Source organism: Erinaceus europaeus, chromosome 17 (assembly GCF_950295315.1).
Source record: "Erinaceus europaeus chromosome 17, mEriEur2.1, whole genome shotgun sequence".
NCBI classification, from domain to species: Eukaryota; Metazoa; Chordata; class Mammalia; order Eulipotyphla; family Erinaceidae; genus Erinaceus; species Erinaceus europaeus.
Window position 1 is genome coordinate 17,911,673 of NC_080178.1, and position 17,982 is coordinate 17,929,654.

At 41.6% G+C, this 17,982-nt stretch overlaps 2 protein-coding genes across 6 annotated transcripts in view; both read right to left on the reverse strand.

The window, feature by feature from the left end:
- ALKBH3 (alkB homolog 3, alpha-ketoglutarate dependent dioxygenase) overlaps positions 1-3,314 on the reverse strand; it is a 50,393-nt gene extending 47,079 nt beyond the window's left edge. For 2 of the 4 annotated variants that reach the window (XM_007531514.3, XM_060176568.1), the window contains exons 1-3: positions 3,161-3,309; positions 1,411-1,528; positions 575-678 (exon numbers count right to left, since the gene is read on the reverse strand). In XM_007531514.3, the coding sequence (XP_007531576.1) occupies positions 575-678; positions 1,411-1,489 (183 nt within the window). In that variant the 5' untranslated portion in view covers positions 1,490-1,528; positions 3,161-3,309. Of the gene's footprint in view, positions 1-574; positions 679-1,410; positions 1,529-2,677; positions 2,757-3,160 lie in introns of all 4 variants that reach the window. The other 2 variants (XM_060176567.1, XM_016191861.2) reach the window with 2 other exon arrangements.
- A 12,292-nt stretch (positions 3,315-15,606) lies between these two features.
- The window catches only part of HSD17B12 (hydroxysteroid 17-beta dehydrogenase 12), a 168,229-nt gene continuing 165,853 nt past the window's right edge, over positions 15,607-17,982 (reverse strand). For both annotated transcript variants that reach the window (XM_060176569.1, XM_007531506.3), the window contains 2 exons: positions 16,725-16,874; positions 15,607-16,249 (listed from right to left, as the gene is read on the reverse strand). In XM_060176569.1, the coding sequence (XP_060032552.1) occupies positions 16,145-16,249; positions 16,725-16,874 (255 nt within the window). In that variant the 3' untranslated portion in view covers positions 15,607-16,144. The remainder of the gene's footprint in view (positions 16,250-16,724; positions 16,875-17,982) is intronic.

Consider the following 17,982-nt stretch of genomic DNA (forward strand, 5'->3'; position numbering starts at 1 on the left):
CGGGGGCTCGAACAGGGATCCTCATGCCGGTCCTTGCGTTTAGCACCACCTGCGCTTAACCGGCTGCGCTACCGCCTGGCTCCCTCAATTCAATTCTAAAGACATCGGCTGCACTATGACTGAACACAGAACAGTTTTAGGGATATTTAAGTTGAAATCACTGATATAAGCAGTCCAACTGACAAAAAAAAAAAAAGAAAAAGAAAAAAAAGTTACAAATTCCCATATAGTGAGGAAAGACTATTGAGAATCCTCAGATGTATTAAAAAACTGATTCATCAGTTCATTGTATCAACCTAATATTTTACTGTCATTACAGTTATTTCTCCTTTTATTAATGAATTTACTCAGTCACTATTTGACTGTCAGCTATATGAAAAGAGCTTTTAAAACTTATCTTTGTGAGCAGAGGAAATAGCCTAATGGTTATGCAAAGAAATTTTCATGCCTGGGGCAAAAATATCCCAGATTCAATCTTTTACACACCATATGCCAGAGCTAAGCAAATAAATAAATTATCATGCTCTTGTAAATAAATAATCACGCTACTGCTGAAGGGTAAACAAGAATATACCTGCTGGGGCTCTTTGAACACAAACTGTCTGTCAGAGGGATGAGGCTCCTTGTTCATCCAGGACTGACCAGTCTTCTGGTGGGCATGGTTCTTAGCAGTGCTAACTGAAACAAGAAAGAGAACAGGATCAAACCAGGGAAAAGTCTGATTTCATCACTTCTACTGACACTGAGCAAGGGTCAATAATACCAACTTGATGGTGGTCTACATGACATCTGGAAATTAATTATTAAATGACTCAACACACACACACACACACGTTTGAGAGTTGTGGCTAAACACAAGGAATATTAAAGACCAACCCTTATCTCACACCAATAAAATTAGAAAAAAATGCCAGTCACATTTAATTTAAAGTATGAATTTATTTTGTCACTGCCAAGTCTTTCTCACTGTAGGCTACCTCTCTCTGATAGAGAGGGGGTGAGAGAACACCACCACAGCACCACAGCCTCCAACAGTGCAGTGGAAGCTGGGATCAAACCTGAGTTGTGTGCCTGACAAAGCAGGCATCCTGCCAGCTGAACTAACTTACTAAACTCCAGTTATATTTCAAATAGTCCTTTAACGTCATTTGAAATGGGAGTCTATTATAAGCCAAAGGATGGAAATAAAGGACAAGGAGCAAGGGGGTTGGCTCAGTGGTAGATGTATGTATGCCCTGCATGCAAGAGATCTTGGGTTCAAGTCAAGGAGGCACATGAAATGGTAGTGGGGTGTATGGGTATCTCTTGCATACACACAGAAAAAATACATAAAGAGGATAATTGTACACACACACACACACATATACACACACACACACACATACACACACAGTCTTCAAGGTCTCTTACCTGACTGAGCAATGGCCTGGCTCTTAGCAGGACCAGCCCAGGCTCCCTGCACACGGGCTCGCTGTCTTTTGTTGTCCATGTTGACCAAAGGCTTCTTATATTTCAAGAGATTTCATCCCTGATTCAAACCACACAATAATTGAGAGACAGAGGGGGGGTGCTTTAGTTGGGGTTGTGAGAGCATGGACTACTAAGATGTAATTACAATTCTTTCAGGAAGAAGATATGGCTTAATAGCAACCAAAGCTACTCTACAAAGTCAACTTCTGATCACAATACCTCAACCAAAAAGCCTACTAAGCCATATAGGGGCTGCTGGTTTTAATGTTTATCTTTGACAATCTTGTTATGGAACTTTCACTTTGTTCACAAGAAATTCTTAAGCCATGATCCATCATAAACCACGTTATTCTTATTAATCACCAAGGACAGAACATAAGGAAACTAATATTCCTTCACCTACATGAACTTTGAGAAGTAATCTAAAACTCAGGTTCCAAGTCAATTTCTTTATGTAACTTCTGCATCAAACTTTCCTGGAAGCTTGTTTAAAACACGGATGGCCTTTCTCTAAAAGGCCTGGTTCAAGATAAATGCAAGTGTTTGCCATAATAACAAGCAATGTAGATGGTGATAAACAGGTCTATATGAGAACCACAAGTTACATAGCTTACCCAAAGTCACTCAGAAAAGGTAGGTGAATGCTTAAATTTTATTAAGCCCGTCTTCAGCTACTTTGAAAAAATACACCTCATAATGGCCAGTAATACTAATCTGACAACAAAATTTTAGCCCACATAAAATATAGGAACGCACACAGGTGTGTGTATGTGTGTGTGTGTGTGTTTAGGGTTAGGGTGAGGGTGTGTGCGTGTGTAATATTCCAGAAAACCAGGGATGTGTAGACCCTATGTTCTGAACCTATGATCCATTTCTTAGAATGTACTACACCTAAAGGTCTCAAAGATAACATTGAACACTCATTTTAAGGCATGTTCCACTTACATATTCCCAGGCCTAACCTCAAACCTTCTAATTCAGTGGAGCTGAACTGAATCCAGGATTCTTTTTTTTTTTTTTTAAGTTTAACGTCATCACCATCACCCCACGTGTGATAGCGATTCTTGCTACTTAAGAGATGGAGAGATGAGGGAGTCTGCCATTTTCCTAAAATGAGGTTAAGTGCAAAATCTAAAGCCAACTCTTCAGCGCCACATCTGACACTACTCCTGCCATGGAGACCTTGAATATCTAACTTCACAATTACCTGCAGTGCTCAGAGGGGCGATGGCAGGCCCCCCACCCCCGCCTTGCTCTTTGCACAAGGGGAGCAGGGTGTTAATGACCTGCCAGGAAGCATATGACAAGGTTGGAAACACAGGTGCCTGGGGCCCCATCCCAGGCCACAAAGCTCCTTTGACACCACCCTCACTGACACCACCCCCTGCCTCGGGATTCTTCTTTCTGGACAATCCTGCTGCTTTGCTGAGGCCAAGAACCAACGCCGAGACGCTCTGGGAATCTCCCTCTGTCACTTCTCAAGAGATGGCAAGTGACATCAGGACCCTCTAAGCCTGAGTTACTTCCCGGGCGAGCAAGGCCTCTGCCACGGGTGAAATGCAGGTTCAGCGACCCCCGCAAGTGAAAGAGGAGGAAGGTCTCCGCTTTAGACCCTCTCAGAGGCGGCAGGGGAAGAGACCTCGGGGGCGGTCCCCACCCTCCCCCGCAGTAGCACGGGGCGTGTCAGCACCTGCCGCACAGGGTCAGGCGCACAAATTCAAACCCAGTCTCAGAGAAGACGCCGCCGCTCCGGACCTGCTCCGCCTCCGGAGGTCTAGGGACCTTTATGAGTGTGGCACCGATACCGAAGACTCCCAAACATTGGCTGCAGTGGCGGGCACTTCCTTCAACGTCACGCGCCGCCGCCGCTGCTTCCGGCGTCCTCTTCCGGCAGTCCGGGGAGCTCCGCGTTCCCAGCGCTTGGAGGGCCGCGGTGTGGATGGTAGGGCGTGAACTATTGGGCAGCACAGAGATGGAGAGAGCTCTGTGCAGGAGATAGATTCTGGAATGAGCGAAGGTGGGTTGTAGGGGCCGGGTGGTGGCGCACTTGTTACAGTTTTCAAGGGCCCAGGTTCGAGCCCCCAGTGCCCACCTGCACGGGGAAAGCTTCACAAGAGGTGTCTCTCTTTCTCTCTCCCTATCTCCCCTACTCTCTCGATTTCTCTATCCAATAAATAAAAGATAATAAAAAGAAAAAGTGGGTCGTAGTCCCTCTGGACATGAGCATCACTTCCCATTCTCTAAAAAGAACACCCACATAAGTGGAACCATCCAAGTGCCTGTATCTTTGATGGGTTCCAACTGGGTTGGTAAAAAAAAAAAAAAAAAAAAAAAAAAAAAAAAAAAAAAACAGGAAGGTTTGGGGAACCAAATACAAAACAAACTGATTTTGAATTTTATTCTGAAAGCCTTGGGGATTATCAGAAGTGCCTCCTTTATGTTCTCGTTGCAGCCTCGATCAGAGTGCACTAACTAGAGCCTGGGACCACACTTGAATCCTCCTAGCTCTCCAGAATTCAGCAAATTTTGCTTGAGTGAACAGACTTGAGAGTCCATTCAGATGCCACCATTTATTAAATATATAATCTAGGGCAAGCAGTCTGTTCATATATTCCCCCATAAAGTGCTACAAAAATCTAATTTCCACAGCATCCATTATTCTTTATTATACTTTATGACATTGAAGGGGAATGATTTATCCTGTAACTGAAAGAGAAAAGGAGTGAGGCCAGGCTATAATTTTTATCTTTTATCCCCTTTCTCTCCCCCCACCATCAACTAGTAATTTATCAGTGTCTGCTTTTTTCTCAGGAAACTTGCCTATGTCATCAAAAAAGATGTCATTCTTCCCCATGATTAGGATTTTGGAACAGAAACATGGAAGTCTGGAATGAGGACTCCTTACAACTTGTGGCAATCAGTACTCCTTCAACCTCCAGTAAAACGTTTTTTCAAAAACCAACCTGATGTTCACTTTCCTCCAAAATAACTGCATCTTTAAAAATAGAATCAAGCAACCGGTGGTGATATTTTATAAGATGCACACATATATATATATATAATCAAAGGACATTAATTATGAGAGAGAGAGAGAGAGAGGCTAGGAGTATGGATTGACCTGCCAATGCCTATGTTCATTGGGGAAGCAATTACAGAAACCAGACGTTCCATCTTCTGCACTCCATAATGACCCTGGGTCCATATTCCCAGAGGGTTAAACAATAGGAAAGTTATCAGGGGAGGGGATGAGTTATGGAGTTCTAGTGGTGGGAATTGTACCCCTCTTGTCCTATGGTCCTGTCAGTGTTTCCATTTTATAAATAAAAAAAAAAATAGAATCACCCCCATTTTTTCAAACCGAATTCTCAGGCTAATCCTGATGCACAGAAAGCTTGAAAATCTTTGGGACGTATGTAGGGTGACATTATTTCGGTTTATCTGGAAATGACGTGCTTTCCAGAACATAGGAAAGTGCTATAACCAGGACTGCTGTTAGGTAAACTGGGATGATTGGTCATGCTTTCCATGGCCAAATACTCAGCCAACCATATGTCTTTGTCAAAGGTTAATCTCATAGGTGAAACCCTGGAAGCAGAGTGGAAGATTACCATCAAGATAACGACTAGAGAAACTGGGAAAATCTGGTCTGTGGAGAGGACAGAATTTAAATCAACATAAATTTAAATATATTACCTTTTCCTTTTCGTGCTTTATCTTCTTATCCTAGCTGGTGCTCTACTTATTCTGGAGAAGACAGTCACTTTAACTGATTCTCCTTTCTTCTTCCCACAATCTATTTAAGACAGCATCTAACACTATGTAGTGAGTTACTCAGAATTTCAATCTCATGTGTACATCATTCAGAGACTGGGTCTCTCCCTATGATTGCTGCTTTATGGAGAGAACAAGGTCCTGGGAGGGCCTACAAGATGGCGTTGCTTATAGAAGTGACCGGTGGTAGTGTAGAGAGGGTCCCTTTAGAGCATTCACTGATTCTTAATACTAGATTTCACTATTCTGCAGTGTAGTCCTGGAACAATTCTGCTTTGTCATTCAACCCTGTTACACTACATCAGTAGAGGGCATAACCAAGAAGGAAGGACTTCTTCCAAATTCAGTGTTCACCTATCAGCAGGTTCTGCAATGCCTTGACCAGCTTTGTCTGGTGCTTCTCTGAACTAACCTGCTACTCAATTTGCAATTGTGATTGCCAGTGCCTGAAGTGAAGGCATCAACCTGAAAAGCCTGGGATCCCCAACTTTGTAATTTTTTAAAAGAAGATTTTTATGGTTTATTTTTACAAGGGGTGTGGCAGTGGGTGGAGAGAGAGGACAGAGATCTGTCTGACACCTACACTGGTAGACATCAAACCCACACATTTTCAAGTCTTGTGCTCTACCCAGTGAGCCACCTCATCAAGTCACAGAATCTCAAAACTTTAAATGGGACATCTGCTTGGATCTAGATGAAACCGATAAATACCTAAGTCACCCTAAGACAGAACTAGCTTGCTTTCTGGTATCTAAGGAAAGGAGTAGCCCTTTGCTTCAATCCCCTTAAAGCCCTCCCCTGTAGTAGTTGGCTTTAAAAGTACATCATAGGGACTGCGGAGGTAGCATAATGGTTATGCAAAAAGACTTCCTTGCCTAGGATTCTGAAGCCCTCGGTTCAGTTACCAACATCACCACGAGCCAGAGCTGAGCAATGCCCTCATTAGTTTTTTTAAAAATCAAATCAAATCTACGAATCCATGGCTCATGGAGGTCATTTTTTCTATTTTATTGAATAGGACTGAGAGCAGTTGAGAGAAGGGGGAGGTAAAGAGGGAGATAGACACCTGAAGGCTTGATGGCTAGTTGTGAAGCAGCCTTCCTGTAGGTGGAGAGTCAGGTCTCCAACCCAGACCCTTCAGATCCTCCTAAGCTTTGTATGATGTCCACTTAACTGAGTGCATCACCGCCCCCCCATTTACTATTTCACTATCCTTGATTTTCCTTTCCTCCCTGTATGAAATACCCAATTGTGTTGAGTACTTGTTTTCGTCTTCTTTTGTCAAATAGAGATAGTCAGAGGGGCCACCTGGTGGTGCAAGAACCCAAGTTCGAGTCCCCAGTCCCCACCTGCAAGAAGAAAGTTTTGCAAATGGGGAAGCAGGGCTGCAGGTGTTTCTCTCCCTTTCTCCCTCCCCCTTCCCTCTTGATTTCTGGCTGTCACTACACAGGAAATAAATGAAGAGGGGGGGGGGAAGGGAGTCAGAGGATGAAAAATATCATAGTACCAAAGCTTCCTTCAATGCAGTGGGGGCCAGGCTGAAATTTGAGTCACATACATCACAAAGTGGTACACTCATCGAAAGAGCTATTTTTACCAGCCTAATAATTCTTTCCTTACTGTTTTACTATATTATTGTTGGCTCCTGTCTGAGCCCCAATTGTTACAGTGTGATTATGATAGTGAGGGTTGGGAGCAGCTTAATAGTATTGACCAGGACTGACAGAGTTGTTGGTTTTACTCTTGAATCGGACCCTTAATATCCCTGGCTCTTTACTCTTGTGTCTCTTAGTCTGAGAGGGGCCTCCTGAAGTCCCCCATAGTTTTGATGGTGTGATTACTTTGCCTGTACTCGGAAATCGCTTTTCTTGGCAATGGAACTAGCTTGGAAGACAGAGAGACACCCGCAACACTGCATCACTGCTTCCAAAGCTTTCCCCCTGCAGGTGGGAACTGGACGCTTGAACCCAGGTCCTTGCACATTATGATGTGTGCCCAACCAGGGGTGCCACTGCCCAGCACCTCCCACCCTCACTCCTCCCGCCATCTCTTTTCTCTTTAATTGGAGGCTTAATGGTTTACACTGCAGTTTCTGGAGCATAAGCACAATATCTCCTCTCACCTCGATAGGGGTTTGGGAAACATTCCCCCAGCCTAGGGACCCCACCTCCCAAACAAACACCTGGACCCGAAAACCATTCCCCATTCCTGTCCCTCCTTCCCCAGTCCTTTGCTTTGGTGTGCTACACCACACCCAGCCCAAGCTTCACCTCTTGTTTGACCTTTTTCTTAAGTTCTGCCGATGAGTGAGATCATTTGGAATTTTAATCAGCTTTTCTTAACATATAGCTGGAAGTCACCTCTCTGTTTCTATCATAATTCATTTTAAAAAATATTTACGGGAGTCAGCAGGTTAAGCACATGTGGCACAAAGCGCAAGGACCAGCATAAGGATCCTGATTCGAGCCCCCGGCTCCCCACCTGCAGGGGAGTTGCTTCACAGGCAGTGAAGCAGGTCTGCAGGTATCTATCTTTCTTTCCCCTTCCCTGCCTTCCCCTCCTCTCTCCATCTTTCTCTGTCCTATCTAACAATGACCACATCCATAACAACAACGATAATAACTACAACAATAAAAAAAAAACAAGGGCAACAAAAGGGAAAATATATAAATAAAAATATTTACATATTTTTTATAATGATTTTTTAGGATTTATTTACTTATTTATTTATTGGATAGAGACAGCCAGAAGTCAGGAGGAAGGAGAAGACAGAAAGGGAAAGAGACAGAGAGACACTTACCTACAGCACAGCTTCACCACTCGCACCACTGCAGGTGGGCACTGGAGGCTCCAACCTAGATCCGTGAGCATGTGTGCTCAACCAGGTGCACCACCACCTGGCCCCACGTTAATTCTTTTACTGGATGGACGGGCAGTGAAACTGTTAACTTACTTTAGATGCCAGTGATTCTTAGAAATGACTCTGGACAAGTGACACACTGCAGCCTATTTTCAGTTGTTGATTTGCACATGAGATTCTCGCCAAACATCCTTTTCATCCCATTGTGTGCTGCTTGCCAAGTGCCTATTGTTGAACGCCTGAGAAACTCCAATCCAGGGAAAATAATGGCACATCATGCTAATAGCTCTCAGTAAGTACTATGTGGAGAAACTTCCAGCCCATGCCTCATTGCCAAAGACTCAGTAGCTCCCAGCTTGAAGGAGGAGCAGCGTGGGACAGGAACCTGCCAACTCTGTAGCATGTTTGCACAGAGGCTTTCAAGTCTCCGCCAATTTTACACCACGTTGAGGAAGAGAACAAGCGCCCCCAGACTCCAGACACAAACTCCTCCTGTTCAGTGCCCAGTGACTGTTGATGCTGCCAGAGATAAAATCTTCTTGTGAACCAGTGTAAATTATGTGAGGAACAGTGCTTATAAAGAGTGTAACTGGGAGTCAGGCGGTAGCGCAGCTGGTTAAGCGCACATGGCGCAAAGCACAAGGACCCGCACAAGGATTTATTAGAGCCCCGGGCTCCCCACCTGCTGCGGGCGCGGGGGCTGGGGGTCGCTTTACAGGCGGTGAAGTAGATCAGCAGGTGTTTTTCTCTCTATCTCTCTGTCTTCCCTCCCTCTCCCGATTTCTCTCTGTCCTATCCAACAGCAATGACATCAATAGCAACAACAATAATAACTACAACAAGGGCAACAAAATGGGAAAAATGGTCTCCAGAGCAGTGGATTCGCAGTACAGGCATTGAGCCCCAGCGATAACCCTGGATACTTGGGTGTGAAATAGGGGAGAGGAAACAAACAAGCCCAAGGACAGGAGAAGTCATTAAGTTTGTAGTCATTATCAAAGATCGGATAGTAAACAAGATTTTGAATGTCAGGGTTTTAAAAGGAGGGAGATTTCGGCCAGCTTACATTATTTATTATATTTGATAACTACTTTTAAAAAGTAAGAAATGCTTCTGGGTATTGATATTACTCTAATAGTAAATAAGAATACTGACATTTCTTGAGCGCTTCTTGGATTCCAAAGATCCAGTTACTTATATTTTGGAATGAAATGATCGATATAGTTAGTTTAGCTATTAGTCCCTTTTGGCAAATGATACAACTGAGTACCGAACAATGAAATTCCACCACTTCTCTGCAAACGGTAACATGAAAGCTAGATCAGGAGAGAGGGGGCTGTTCCCAAAATGATGTACGGATCCATTTTCTGGTCTTTTTAAAAGCTGCTTTCCTTCAATGGTCTTAAAAGTAAAAGTTTGGATGGTTGGGCCGCAGTGCAGTGGGTATGGGCACATGGCAAAGAGTGCAAGGACTGGCATAGGGATCCCGGTTCAAGCCCAGGGCTCCCCACCTGCAGGAGGGTAGTTTCACAGATGGTGAAGCAGGTCTATCATTCTCTCTCCCTCTCTTGTCTTCCCCTCCTCTCTCCATTAATCTCTGTCCTATCCAGCAACAATGACAGCAATAACAACAACAATAATAATAACAATAAACAACAAGGGCAACAAAAAGGGGGAAAAAGACCTCCAGGAGCAGTGGATTTGTAGTGCAGGTACTGAGCCCCAGCAATAGCCCTGGAGACAAAAAAAAAAAAAAAAGAAGGAAGGAAGAAAAGAAAAAGAAAGATAAAAGAAATTTTTTTTAAAAAGCAAAAGTTTGACAGCAATATAATTTTTAGGGGGATTAATGGTTTACAGTAAATACAGTTATTAGATAGCAATACAATCTAGTACACACTAAGTTGTAAGTTGTTCTTATGACATTTTTCTAGAAAATTTACTATATCCCTTTCTAGAGTTATTAAGTTCCTAGAGTTGTGTGGATTTTGCTCAAGTAACCACAGTATAATGATCACACTCAGTAATAAACACTGATAAAATACAATCTTCTAACCTATAGATCTTATGCAAAGCTATTTGTCTCAAGAAAAAGTCTTTACATCAAAACAAATTTCTTAAAAAATTCTAAACCAATCTAAGAGTATGTTACTTTTAATTGTCATATTTCTTTGGTCTTAATTTGAGAATTTGGACATTTGTAAGCTGGCTATTTCATACACATCTCTCATTCTGAGTTTTTCTGATATTTCTTGATTCAGTTTGAGTTATGAAATATATTTTTGGCAGGAAGGTAACAGGTGCTGCAACTCCCATTCATATCAGAATGCACATTATATGAAGCTGTGTCATTTATTCCCGGTGTCAGTGCAAGAGTTTGAGAGAAAATACATTTATAAGAACTTAATTTGTGCCTTAAATGTTTATTTCTTACATAATTCCCAGATCAAAGAAGTCAGAATGTCATTTTAAAAGTAACAACATTGAAAAAGAATAACTATGTGTATATACACGTCTGTGTACACATGCACATAACTTGTGGGATGTAACAGAAGACAATGGTCAGGAGAAACAAAGTGACAAAATACCTATCTGGAAAGGAAGTATTGAAAACATACATTAGAGAGATTTACAAAGTAAAAAAAAAAAAATCCCTGATGTTAATTGGGGGGATGAGAAAGACTTAGAAAACATCTCTGTAAAATTGACAGAAGAAAAACTAGAAACCCTGACTGGTCTTATTACCATTTAAGCAACATGATTAATAGTTACAGAGTTGTCAGGAAAGTAAAGGATGCATTTTCACACAGAGAAACAAAAATACATCATGACTTTTCCTACAGCCCAATAAAACCATCTCCCACAAATACTAGGACCAGATGGTCTTACAAAATTGGAAGGAAAAAGATTATTTAAAGTAGTTCCAAATTCTTCCAGAGAACAGTAAGATAGGCAACCCTCTCCAGCTCATTCAATAAAATTATTATAATTTGAAATCAAAGGCAGATAAGTATAAAAAAGATTGCAAATCAATTCCTAAATACATCATTTTCTAAAATATCAACCAACTGAATTCAGTAGTGGATATAGAGAAAGCATAACCAAGCATGCATAGGTGACATTTATTTTGATAGAACAGAGAGAAACCAGGAAGGAAGGGAGATAAAGAAGGAAAGATGGAGAGATGCCTGCATCACTGTATCCCTGCTTATGAAGGTTTCCCCCTGCAGGTGGGGGCCCGGGCTTGATCCCTGATCCTTGGGCATAAAAAATGTGTACTTGGGGGTCGGGTGGTGGCGCAGTGGGTTAAGCGCATGTGGCACAAAACGCAGGGACGGGCGTAAGGATCCCGGTTCGAGCCCCCGGCTCCCCACCTGCAGGGGAGTCGCTTCACAGGCGGTGAAGCAGGTCTGCAGGTGTCTATCTTTCTCTCCCCTTCTCTGTCTTCCCCTCCTCTCTCCATTTCTCTCTGTCCTATCCAACAACGAATTGCGTCAACAAGGGCAATAATAATAATAACCACAACGAAGCTACAACAAGGGCAAGAAAAGGGGGAAAAAAAATGGCCTCCAGGACCAGTGGATTCATGGTGCAGGCACCGAACCCAGCAATAACCCTGGAGGAGGAAAAAAAAAAAATGTGTACTTAACCAGGTACACCACCACCTGGCGCTATGCATAGAAAGTCATTACTAAACAAAAGCAAGAGCTCTGGAATTTAGTAATTTCAACAGTATACACTGTTCTTATGTATGTACTCCCCACTATTTCTAGAACATAACAAGAGTATTCTTTTTGAGCTATTTGCACAGGCTGATCTCTCTGAAATGCCATTTTCTAGGCTCAAAACTGTTCAAATGCCACCTTTCATTAAAGCTTATTGTGAGGACACCATTTAAAATCTCACGCCTGCCATCCCCACACTGCTATAGTGATCTCCCATCCTCTTTGCTTCTCCACAGCACAAAGCACTTCCACCACATTCCTGTTTCCTTTGTTACCTGCCTCCTTCCTTGGGTCTCCTCTCATATGTGAACCCATTTGAAAACAGTTCACAGGGCAACAATTTTTGTCTGCTTTGCTTCCTGTAGCTTTTCCTTACTTTCTTTTCTTTCTTGAGCTTTTTTTTTTCTTGTACATTTAAAAATTTTTTTATTTGTTCACTTATTAGGACCAGGGATTTGAAACCAGGTCCTTGCACATAATACATGTGCACTCAACTGGGTGTACCACCGCCTGCCCCCCATGCATACTTTTCAATAGCACACATAAAGGAAAAACAGACAAAGTTATAATAGGCCATTGATCACATTAACGCTTTTCCACCTAAGGCTGGCAGGGTGCTTGCTTTGCTGTGTGTGTGAACAGGGTACAATCCCAATGTATCATATTGGAGTATAATGGTGCTGAAGGAAGCTGTGGTGCTGTTGTATCTCTCCGTCTCTCTGTTTATCTGAAAAAGTTGACCCAGAGTGGTGAAATCCTAGCAATGACCCCCCAAAAAAAATTTCATCTAGTTAAGTTTGTGATCCTGTGAAACACAATATTCCACTTTTTTGTTTCTTGGTTTTTAATGTTCCACTTCTTTCTTTGTTCCCCCACTGTTTTCTTCCTTTTTGACACAGTGTTTATCACTGGGGCTCTGTGCCTATACTGCAGATCTCTGCTCATGTGGCCGTTTTTTCAATTTTATTTGCTAGGACAGATAGAAATTTAGAGAAGTGGGGAAGATAGAGAGGGAGACAGACACCTACAGACCTGTTTCACTGCTCGTTATGTGTCCCCACTGCAGGTGGGGAGCGGGGGCTCGAACCCAAGACTTTGTGCATTGTAACTTGTATGCTTCACCGGGTGTGCCACCTCCAGGCCCCTCAAAGGTCTACTTCTAGAAGTCTTCATATAGAATAAATTATATTCTCAGGGAGAGTAAGATACTGTCCACATAATGTTTTGTACTATGAGAAGGGTGTCATTAGTGTTAATATAAAAATATTAGAGACTGTCACAAAGTAGTAAGTCCTTACATTTAAAAAAATTGTTTCCTGGGGCTTGGTGATGGCACACTCCATAGAGTGTACATATTACCATGTCCAGAGACCTGGGTTCAAGCCCCTAGACTGCACCTACAAAGGTAAGCAGTGAAGCAATGCTGCATGTGTCTGTCTTTGTCATTCATTCTCTCTCTTCCCCTCCTCTCACAATTTCTCTGTCTTATCAACAAGAAAAAGAATGCAGGGGGTAGGGTGGGGGATGGATGGCCCTCAGCTGGCACTCAGCCCCAGCTAGGGTCCTCCTGGCAATAAAAAAAAAAAAGTTACCCAACAAACTAAGTTAAAAGCTTTAATAATTTGCAGAACCCAGGATCACCGACCTAAATCTCAGGTGATTTTTTTGGTGTCAATAGATCTACTTAAGTTCATTTCATTCTCATGTTATTATCATAAAAAGCTCTCTGCCATACTGAAACTTTATTATTATCCTAACTTTTTTTTGTTATCTTTATTTATTGGATAGAAACAGCCAGAAATTTATAGAGTGAAGGGAGAGAGACATTTGCAGCACTGTTTCACTGCTCACAGAGCTTTCCCCCTGCAGATGGTCCCTGTGCATTTTAACATGTGTGTTCAACTATGTGCACTACCCAACCCGGGCCCCTCACATTGAAACCTTGTATTACTGACGCTGAAGTTCACTCAGTTTTACTGTTACAGCAATGCAATAAATATCAGGTGAGCACTCAAGGATCTTTAGGGCAGGAAAATATTTGAGAAAATATGGGTCAGTGATGTAGCCTGTAGCATGAATTTACTCACAGTGACTGTGGAACTAGCATCACAGTGAAACACCTCATTAAGTGTGTGGACAATTCCTCTTATGTTCCCACCATGAGATTTCACTAAAAGGACAATGAAAGAACATGTTAAAATCTGAGTTTCTATGTTGTGAGGTGAGCTGATTCTGTACATATTTGTCAAGTCTGTTTTTTACTCTTGTTTTTCCCCAAAGATTTTTTAAACTATTTATTTATTCCCTTTTGTTGCCCTTGTTGTAGTTATTATTGTTGTTGTTATTGATGTCATTGTTGGAGAGGACAGAGAGAAATGGAGAGAGGAGGCGAAGGCAGAGAGGAGGAGAATAAGACATCTGCAGACCTGCTTCACCGCCTGTAAAGCAACTTCCCTGCAGGTGGGAAGCCGGGGACTCGAACCGGGATCTTTATGCCCGTCCTTGCGTGTTTTCTACTCTTTTGAAGTTCAAACTTTAGTAGACTTAGGCAGACTATAAAAACCAAGTCAATGTAATGATAAGTTTAAAATATATGCTATTGGGAGTCGGGCGGTAGCGCAGCGTGTTAAGCGCACGTGGCGCAAAGCGCAAGGACGGGCCTAAGGATTCCGGTTCAAGCCCCCGGCTCCCCACCTGCAGGGGAGTCGCTTCACAGGCGATGAAGCAGGTCTGCAGGTGTCTATCTTTCTCTCACCCTCTCTGTCTTCCCCTCTTCGCTCCATTTCTCTCTGTCCTAGCCAACAACGACGACATCAGTAACAACAACAATAATAACTACAACAACAATAAAAAACAAGGGCAACAAAAGGGAAAATAAATAAATATAAAAAAAAATAAATAAAAAACAAAGCCCAGGTTGAAGGGAAAAAATTATTAAAAAAAAAAGTAAAATAAACAAATAAATAAAATGTATGCTATTTTCAACATTTTTCTTTCAGTATACTCTTTTTAAAGGTAACTGGAAATATACCTTTTTATGTTAATGAAGTCTTGAATGTTAATTACAAGGATACTCACCAAAGTTAAGTGGTCAAAGCCAAAGCCCAGACATCTGAGATTGCTGAGGGACTTCTTAGCCAGAATATAATTAACCCCCCCCCATTTTGTTGTTATAGCTGTTGCTGTCGCTATTGTTGGACAGGACAGAAAAATCGAGAGAGGAGGTAAAGACAAAGAAAGGGAGAGAAAGATAGATACCTGCCTGAATGGGATTAAAAAAAAAAACAAAAAAACACCAATATCCTGTCTCACTGCCCTTAAAACCAACACCACGACAAAATTGTGCCTGGGTCATTGTGATTTTCACCATTCCTTTGACAAAATCAGAGAAAAAGGGCACTGTGTCTTCATAAAGTTAAATGTATTCAGTTGACTGTTTATTCACTATTATTATATTTTCCCATTTTGGAGGGTGCTAAAATAAGTTATGTAAGGACAATAATAGCAGATTATATTTTGAGCTTTTATGTTCATATATCCTTAGCTAGCAAATTTAAAAAGCCAGAAATTAAGAACTTATCCCAATAAAAATGTTCTTTTGCGAATTTAGTGGCACATAAGATCCAGAAGCTGGGAGCCATAGTCTAAATAAAGCTCTACCTTCTGCATGGCACATTCCACAGTACTGAATTAGTTCTCAGTGATTTCCCAAGGAAGTTATTTAGCATGATAACAGTACGTCTTCTATGTCAGTGTAAATGACTGTTTCAGGCACTCAAGCAGTATTTTTCAACAACACATTGTTTTTATTCAAATTTATTTATCAATACCTGCAGGGAAGTGATAGAAAAAGCATAACGCTACTTCTCCAATACCACTACTGTTATCGAAATAACATGTGAGCTGTATTGATGCAGTGACAGGAAAGACTGGGCCACTTTTCTGGGTCAGGATTTTAGTGGAATCCTAAGTAACTGCTTGTCTCAATGGGCATCTGGTCGATTTATGTTTATAAGCCATACTACACAGCTTTTAGCATTCGGATATATTTCAACTGAGAAGAAATATGCGCTAGGGAAAAGGAAATTTTAGTAGCTTGATGTGAGAGAAATAGCTTGATATTTTGTAAATCATTTTTATGTCACTAGATACCTTTGTGAAAGAACTGTTACATGGAAATGTGCAAATTGGTATATCTTTATAGAAAACCTGATACCGAACAATGAAAATTGCAGTGTATCCTCTCATCAGTGAATTAACTAAGCTCAACAATTTCAGTGTTAAAAGAGCAACGGGCTGTTCTTTTGTTTGCTAACAATCTCTAGTTCTTCTTGTTTTTCTTCAGGTAGTGAGCTTTTGTGGCTTTGTTCATATTCATGATCATTTTAAAACTGATCCAAGAAGGCAGGAGTGATTGGAGCGCACCCTAGGGAAAGAAATGAAGAGGTAACATAATGACAGACTACAATTTCAACTAGAGTGAAGTATAAGGTCTTAGATCTTATTATAGTGTTTTACAACAACATAGTAATTCTTTATTTAGGGTCTGTTAAAATTTTCTATTTATTTATTATTTATTGACTAGAGACAGAGAGAAATCAAGAGGGAAGGGGGAGATAAAGAGACACCTGCAGCACTGCTTCACCACTTGTGAAGCTTTCCCCCTGCAGGTGGAGGCCGGGGTGCTTGAACCCAGGTCCTTGTGCATTGTAACATACGCACTCAACTGGGCACCTCACCGGCATCCCCCTTATTCATAGTCTTTACATGTGGATTTAAAACTATTTAGGTACAAAACAGATGTTCTCACTAGTTAGTCTAGGCAATGTACCCAGGCTAGCAGATCACATACTGTTTTGTGGTTCAATGAAAACTTAAAACTAAACTACTCATCTACATACCATAAGAGAATGGATCGGGTATCCATTGGTGCGGGATTGCAGGCCCACTGTTTTAATTGCAGCTTTCACAAATGTCTGTGAGGAGGGCTTATCCAAAGTTGGCCTTCGGATTTTTGCCAGTTTTGTAGCTACAAAGTATGGCACGACACTCTAGAAAGACAAGAAAACATACTATTCATTAGAAAGGTTTCAAATTCATGATTTGCAGGGATGAATAATTGTTCTTGCTAAAGAAACATGCTCATGAAATCCAAAGTTTGCATGTTTACTAAAAGATGCTATCTCTGGGGCTTGTTGGTGTAGCTTCCGGTGGCTATTCTTTCCTGTTTGTCTCTCCAGTTTTTATTCGATAAGACAGAGAGAAATTGAGAGGGGAAAGGAAGACAGAGAGACAGAGACAGAGACAGAGAGAGAGAGAGAGAGAAAGACTTGCAGATCTGTTTCATTGCTTGGGAAGCATCTCCTCTGCAGGTGGGGTTCAGGGGGCTCGAACCTGGTTCCTTAATCGTGGTGCTATGTGCATGCACTTTATCAGAAGTGCCACCAGCCGGCCCCAAATTTTGCATCTTCAGAAAGAAGAAAAGCAAGTATCTAAAGTCTGCTTGACATAACACATGACAGCAGTAAACAATTTGCAATCAACCTAACAATAAAAGAGAACGCAACAAGCAATAAAATAAGCATAAATACTGTTTTTTCTATCTTTAAAAATATATTAAACAAATCTAGAGATTTGGGGTGGTATACTCTTTTTATTCTGACTACACTGAGCATTGTTAGGGAACCCACTAAGCAGGAGATTTTAAACATCTTATCCTCCTAAAGAGATGAACACTAATTTTTAAAATAATTCATTTTTAAGTAAGCTTCTTCCATCAGGTTTATTCATTCTAAGATAAACATTTCCCCTTCTCAGCCATATACTGCCACTTTTCATCCCCAATTTCTTTTATTTATTGATTTACTTATTTGCTTATTTAAATTTGATAAGACAGAGAGAAATTGGGAGAGTTGAAGGGGGTTGAATTGGAGAAGGAAAGAGACACCTGTAATACTGCTTCACCAGCTGTGAAGCTTCCCCCCTGCAGGTGGGGACCAGGGGCTTGAAACTAAGTCCCTATGCAGGGTAATGTCAGCACTAAACGGGATACACCACCACCTGCCACCATTTCCCTCTAGTTTCTTCTCTTCTGCTTTTGAGTTCTATAAACTATGTTATTGAATTCTTTGATGTATGTCTGTATGGAAATAGCTTGCG